General features: G+C 39.2%; 1 protein-coding gene across 1 annotated transcript; it reads right to left on the reverse strand.

Moving 5' to 3' along the window:
• Window positions 1-2,409: 2,409 nt before the first annotated feature.
• On the reverse strand, window positions 2,410-3,006 carry LOC139152289 (uncharacterized). Its single transcript, XM_070725431.1, has one exon. It carries the CDS (start codon window positions 3,004-3,006, stop codon window positions 2,410-2,412), a length of 597 nt encoding a protein of 198 aa, XP_070581532.1.
• Between the last annotated feature and the right edge of the window lie 4,932 nt (window positions 3,007-7,938).

Below are 7,938 nucleotides of genomic sequence, written 5' to 3' on the forward strand. Positions count from 1 at the left end.
GTTTACTTGGACATAATAAAAATACAATGGATTTCATCACCAACACCAGAATGACAAAGGGTACAAAGTCTAAGATGTCTTGGAATGTTTTTAAAACGACCAATTTCTATCGCAAAAGTATGATCAGAAATTCTTGCCTTTGTCAAAGCAATTCTGTGAAATGGAGACTTAACAAGTGATAGATAATTTTCACATTTAAACATGTTTTTAATACTACAGTATACATTTAATTTGTTATTTTTTGACAAGGCATTTTTTCCAGGCTTCCTTAAATTTAGACTTTAAAGACTTTTTCACAAGTTCGATAACTGTTGAAGGTTTACATTTCTCACAATTCAAAATGCTAGAATTGCACAGTAGAAGAACAGACTCAACAAAATGTAAGAAACACGAGAAACCTTTCTTGTGTACGCTTTTTTCGAGTTCAAATGCAGTATACAGCAAACTGCCCTTGGACAAATTCTAGGCGAACCCAAAATTTAATAACATTCAAAATAACAAAATTCAATATTGGCAACCTTTGCGTACAAGCTCTGACAAATGACCTTTAACAGCTGAGGTCAACTGCTGAGGGCGCGGAGTGTTTTGGTGGTGCGCCCTCTTATGCCATACAGGATGGCTTTCATCTTTACTTGCCTTTCTCGCTTTGAGATTATTTTTGAGAGGGCAAAACCCGAAATGTGAAGGATCATGCCTGCCAATTCGATCGGAGTGACTATTTCGAGATTGTGACGTCGACAGGCCTATAGTCTTTGTAGGAAATAGAGAAAAGTACTGATCAAAATCTCGTGGTATAAGCTTACATTCGCTGGGATGCATTATATCTGAATGGTAGAAATTTAAGACTTTACATCCTGAAAACTTTCGAAATCCCGCCGTAATTCGTACTGTAGGGAAGTACACGGGCGCTCGCAGCGTTGCTCCGACAGTCGATCGAAGGCCGGCTGTAAAAGCTACCCATGCGTCCTCTTCCACACAGGTGCTTGCCAACCATGGTATATCGCGAATATACCATGGTTCTATTCACGTCTCGACCAATCAGATCGCTGCATTTGCACCATCAATATACTTGGTATGATATTATATGTCATATACATATGTTTTACTCAAAGAACTACAAGACACCAATGGATACACCTTCTTAGATTATATACATCATTATTCTGTACTTGGTCATAAAATTATTTGTGAGCGCTAATTTAATGTCTGTTTTAATATGGTGATCGCCATCTCACAAAGATTCATGATCGGATTTGTATGTGAAACGTGGACAACTTCACTTTTTTTGGGGGGGGGGGGCGAGTTGTTACCTTTTTATGATAATTTGACTCTAAAACACAATGGATATGTCAATCACTCTGGAGGAGCAATTCACAGATGTATAAAGATTTTATATCATAAGTCGTCAAGGGCACTGCACAGAAACGTAAAATTTTCAAAATATGAACTTTGCAGTATCAAACATGTCGAAACGATGCAATTATCATCAGTTTTCATGTGAAATGCATGTCTTTTTGGGGGTCAAACACAAGAAAGGTTCGTGTCCTCACCAGCGGCGAGAATATCATTAGTTTGATTCCAAATGACAACAAACAGGTCAAAAAATCATTACCGTTCAAGGTATAAATAAATGACTTACCAAATCCAAAGGACGGGTAGAAAATTACTATAGCAATAAGGCCATCTTGAACCATTATATTGCGGTGTAACCTTAATTTCTTTGTAAATTGTTTCGAATACAGCATCTAATCTCGTCACGTTTATCCCATGACAAACCATAAAGCTTGTGGACGTTGGCATATAACGATGAATTTTCGATTTCGAATAATGGGTCGATTGATAAAAAGCAGCAATGGTCAGTGACCAAAATATATTTCAATTTTCTGCCGTATTCGTGAAAGGAGTGCTGAAGCAATAGTTTCCATCACACAAACATCAATTTGGGAGAAATCATGTAGGATTCGAAAACGCTTTGAGCTTAACCCTTGAGCGCCAATATTGTTGTTCCCTTTATAAAATAAACCCCAGTCAATTTTTCTCATACTTTTGCTAAATTTTGAGAAAAAAGTGTAGCCAATGAAATGTGATGTCCATTTGGTCCAAAATTATCAAAAAATTACAAAAAAAATCAAAAATATTTGTAAAATTTTGCACTAAAATTTTGGCGGGAGATAATTATATATAGTGCGCTGCTAAAAGGGTTAAAGTCTAAAACAAAGATTAGCACTCAGGGAAACTATATGATCGTTTCGTCATTGTGTGTTGTGAGAGTCTGCCCCTTCAACAAAAGTTGGAATGAGAGGAATCGCTTTGTAAGCGCATCTTTCTCCATGGGATTTAAAGCAGTCCACATGTTCACATTTGTATTCCTTTAATTCTTTGTTACTATCTTGAATGCACTGCAGATTGTTATGGTCTTAGTCGCTTCTCGAAGAGTTCACGGTAGTACGGTAAAGCATCTTCAATAAGTAACTGACCGTAGTGTGGCACATCAGAGATATCCATCTCTTGGTCTTGGTCTCGGCCGTGTAATGTCTTGAAGTGGGTACTTCTGATAGCGTTGAAAAAGAAGCCCTTGAGTGCCGTGTCCTTCCAAATCGCGTGCCAATGGTCAATATTGTTAGGTTTCCAATTCAAGTAACTCTCACTGAACGGAATTTCGACTGCTTCGCAATATTTCCTGATCGTTTTTTCAGGTTCTTTTGCCAGGTCACCCGCGTCGATGATGATACTTTTCTGGTTCAGTGTATTGGTGACGTAGTTGTGAAGATCGTAAAGTTGTTTCACTCCTCCAGTGGGAGCAAACATGTGAGCTGGCGTGTTCAGCTGCCTGTGTATCTTGCAGAGACTTGAAATACTTCGCCTCGGATCTCTGATCAAGAATGTGTGAACATACCCTTTTGGCAGACGATCGTAATCATTTTTAAGGCAGCAAGCCAAATCCTTGCATAGAATAACATCGCTTTCAGGGTAATCTGCTTCTAGTGTTTCGGTCACATCTTTCATTGTGTGTCCTGGAACAGTATAGGTCGTATCTTCAGATATTCTGTCGTCACCAAAGTAACAAGCAATTGCGTATAATTCGTGAAAAACTTTAGTCTCCGCTCTACTTGCAAAAGACAACTCCAAAACCGACGAAAGCGTACGGGGATAGGCCCATAGCATGACACGCCTTTGGTGTAAATTTGCCATTATTTACCAATGATAAAGATCTAGAAAAAAGAATGTATTATTATTGGTGTTATTACAGTTAAACCTGTCTTGGTGGTCACCCTTACAGAGTGGTCACCTCACTATAGTGGTCACTTTGTGGCAGTCTCGTAACATTTTACATGTTAAAGTTCCTCTACTGATCAACCACCTCTCTTATGTGGCCACACGTAATTACTCCAATTTCATACACATTCTGTGTGTAATGGTCAGCATATCGGACCCCGAATGACCTTTGTCCATGCTCAGACTGGAAAGTAAGAAATGAATGAATGCTTTTTCTCGTTTCAATTTCTAACTCTCTGTTGTACGGACTTCCAAATAATTTAATTATTCAGATTCAATGTGTTCAAAACATAGCTGCAATAATATTGTAACTAAGTTAAAAAATCACTCTTCATATCGCCCCACTTATTTGCCAGTTGCAATGGTAACCGGTGACCATACGATATTGTTTTAAGACGTTAAGTCCTGGCCTTTAACTTTTAAGTGCATTCATGGGTTTGCTCCCAGCTATCTTTAAAATATGATTTTACTCTATGTTCAGAGTCGTAACTTGAAGTTAACTGATTGATCAGTTTAAAAATGGTCCGATGACAACACGCACAAAGAAATACTGAGACCGTTCGTTTAATGTAGCGACTCCGTACTGGAACAGTCTTCCTTTGCATATATTCGACGTTCTGCTAGCCTGTCAACTTTTAAAACCAATGTAAAAACTTTCCTTTTTAAATCCACTTTTTAGTCTTGGGTTTTTCATGTTTTTTGCAGCTTTTACAATCTCAGTCGTTTTTTTTCTTTTTTTTTGTTTTTCCTCCGCAAAGTGAACCGTGATGAAATGTTCTTTCATAAGCGACACAAGTGCCGATAGAAGTAACATTTTAATTTGTTGCAGGTTACAATTAATAAAAGAATGTTATAACAGGAACAAACAGTTTAATAATATATAATGACAAAAAATTCGACAAATAAGTTTGGAATTCTGAAATATAAAAGGTGGTTACCTCCAGGGAAGTACACTTTAGAGCGAAAATTGTGGGAATTTGGGGTAATTGAGTTGAAAAGAGTCGTTAAAAACACCAACTTACGTATCCTTTTCGCCTCCGGGGGCAGATATTTGGACTTCCAAACTTTTACATTTCCCCCCGCCCCTGGTCAACCACTTGTCAGAGCTCATTTGAAAGCTCTCGGAGTGGGAAAATTTTTCACAGTCTCAGTTTTTCGAAATTTCATTTCCACCACAGAGTTAAACAAAGGAATGGCAGCCATTTTGAACTTCAAATATCGGTAACTGTCTACTACCTCCATGCTAGAACCAAACTTTGCATGACCCCCGATTTTTATTCTTGATTTGATTAGAGTATGGCCAGAATTTTCATTCAGGAAAGTTTGAGTAAAAATTTAATATTTTTTCGCTTTCGAAGCACATACTACCATAAATGTTCAATAGTTCAAAGTTTGGCCTAGATGCAAACTTACCTGGCCACAACTACGTCTGGTACTTACGGACGAAGATACAAAATGAAATGCTTCAAGTCAAGCTAACAAGGACAGCTTTTGAGTACCATGCCTGTGTAATCTTCGACGAATGACCTTCGATGTTCTACTCTGGAACAAGTCATCGTTGATGACACAGTCCCCACTTGTTAATGGGTACTTTGATTACAGGTCCTCAGAGAGGATAGAGTCCTCTTCATTAGGTCTGTGATAAAAATCTTTTGAATAAATTCGCTCGATACATGTGTGAGTTGTAGTTCAGGACATGGAAAAATCGTAATAAATGGCCACACGGTGGCCATATCGGATCGTATCACAAACAAATTAATGTGCATATGTATGACATTGGTCAATCTCCTTGTACCAACTTTGAATAAATTCAATTGATACATGTCTGAGTTATGGTTCTGGACATGAAAAAATGTAATAAATGGCCACACGGCGGCCATATTGGATCGTATCACAAAACAAATCAATGTGCATGTGCATGACATAGGTCAATATCCTTGTACCAAGTTTGAATAAAATCTGTTGAAACATGCCTGAGTTATGGCTCTGTACATGAAAAAATCGTAACAAAATGGCCGCAGAGCGGCCATATTGGATCGTATCACAAAACAAATTGATGTGTATAGCTATGACATTGGTCAATGTCCTTGTACCAACTTTGAATAAAATCTGTTGAAACATGCCTGAGTAATGGCTCTGTACATGAAAAAATCGTAACAAAATGGCTGCATGGCGGCCATATTGGATCGTATCACAAAAAAAATTGACGTGCATATCTATGACATTGGTAAATGTCCTTCTACCAACTTTGAATAAAATCAGTTGAAACATGCCTGAGTTATGGCTCCGTACATGAAAAAATCATAATAAAATGGCCGCCTGGCAGCCATATTGGATCGTATCAAAAAACAAATCAACGTGCATCTGTATGACATATGAAGTAATCCTTGTACCAAGTTTGAATGAAATCGCTCCAGGCATCTCTGAGATATCTGCGTGAACGGACGGACGGACGGACGCACGCACGCACGCACGGACGCACGCACGGACGCACGCACGCACGGACATGACCAAACCTATAAGTCCCCCCGGACGGTGTCCGTGGGGACTAATAAAAAGGACTCGATGTGTTTTACTGACTCTGCGGCCAAAGAGATCATGTGATGGCGGTACAAACAAACTCATGTGTACAAACGCGTATGGAAACACACGTACAAACAAGCCCACATGCGCAAACACTTGTGCACGTGGATTTGTTTGTCCCGTGGTCCATTCGGATTCTGGGTTTGACCTTTCGTATGCAGAGTTCATGTGTGGTGACATACTTTCTGGGGTGGACCATTTTGGACACTGACCATCAGTATTCTGCTGAGGTCACGAGGTGACCTACTTTCTGGGTAAATCATTTGGTATCCTTGAGGGGTGGCTTGGAAGGCATTAGAGGGAGGAGACTCAAAGGAGATGCCTTTTCAAAACATTTCTCCATCAAGGTGAAAAAGAATGACTAGCAGACATGTAGACTGAAAGATTCACAGTGTCGGCGGTATGTATGTATGTATAATGCATGTGTGCATGTGTGTATGTATGTATTTAGGCCTATGTATGTATGTATGTATGTCTGTATGTCTGTCTGTCTGTCTGTATGTATGTATGTATTTATGTATGTATATATGTATGTATGTCTGTCTGTCTGTCTGTCTGTATGTATGTCTGTCTGTCTGTATGTATGTGTGTATGTGTGTATGTATGTATGTATGTATGTCCATACTGGTATATTGAAGCACTGGGGATGTGAAGTGAAAAGAGCTGATGCACATAATTTATCCATTATTATTTATCCATTTCCAATTCTGACAATAGTTTGTTTAGATTCTATTCAATAGTACTTTTTCAGTTTTTTGGCAAAATTTTGTTTAATAGCTGCGAATGTTTAATAAACCGATCTCAAAATATCCTTAGTTTTCCAAGATTTTTATTTGCATAAGACCCATTGGAGACTGAAAAGTGTATAACGCTGCCATGAGTGTCAAAAGTTGCAGGTAAATTCAAAGGTTTTTAACGTCATTTTAGATTTCCCGCCATTTTCAAAAACTAATCATATGACAGAGAAAATAAAGATCACAACAACAAAATGTTGGCCATCGCATGTTGTGCATTCAAGTAAATGACATCATCCTTGTTTCTGGTATGATCATGATGTGTTTTTGTATTTTCCCGTGGGGGCGCCATTTTATGGGTGCGGCACCCGTTTATTATTAAACCTGTTAAAACGTGTAGGCATGGCCCAAATCAGTGAGCAGTAATACTTCAGTACACGTCCTTTAGTTAGCACATTCACACGAACCAACTTTGGTTTGAAAATAAAATTATGAAAATAATGCGTAAAATTAGAAGCTATTGGGGCTTTAATAGTTAGTACTTGAATAACAATTATTTGAAAACTAACAGGCAAACAACACAGAAATGATACAGATTTGGACACATTTCTTTTTCACAGACATGACACCATAACATTGAATGGATAGTTGGCAATGTTTATCTAATAGAAGATTTATGAAATATAGTGACATCAGTGCAGGCAACTCTGAATCACTGCCTTAACAGATGCCGCTCTTATAATTTTTGACATACTGTATACCTCACTGTTCATCCAAACAAACCATCGCTCATGAGTCATTTCCACCTGCCCAGCCAAAATTCACCGGCCCCTGGCAGGCAGGCAGTCATGTTTTTCATGATCTACTAATGAGCCAAATCCTGTTCTCACAAACTGTCGACGAGAAAATCCAGTACTGCGAGATGTTATTTGACAGTAACATAATGCACAATCCATATGATTTTAGTTTGAACATGTGGCTCTTTCAATACTCGGAAAAATGGAAACAACCTGTGACTTCCCTCAAGTCTTGTATGTATTAAGGTAGAATATGCCTTCCTGACAGATATTCAAACTCAAACTTTGACAGTCAATTTCTGGTCTACCACTCGTGGAGGCTCATTTTAAAGCTCTTGGAGTAAGAAACATTTTCACGGTCTTGCTTCTTTCGAAAAGAGTTACAGTTAGTGGGGCTTTAAAATTGCTGGGCCATCCACTTGAAGTTCATGGTTGATGGCATGCACAGGCTGTGCATCAAGCCCGGGGGGGGGGGGGGGGGGGGGGGGGGGGGGGGGGGGGGGGGGGGGGGGGGGGGGGGGGGGGGGGGGGGGGGGGGGGGGGTGGGG

The sequence above is a fragment of the Ptychodera flava genome, chromosome 15, assembly GCF_041260155.1.
Source record: "Ptychodera flava strain L36383 chromosome 15, AS_Pfla_20210202, whole genome shotgun sequence".
In the NCBI taxonomy this organism is placed as follows: Eukaryota; Metazoa; Hemichordata; class Enteropneusta; family Ptychoderidae; genus Ptychodera; species Ptychodera flava.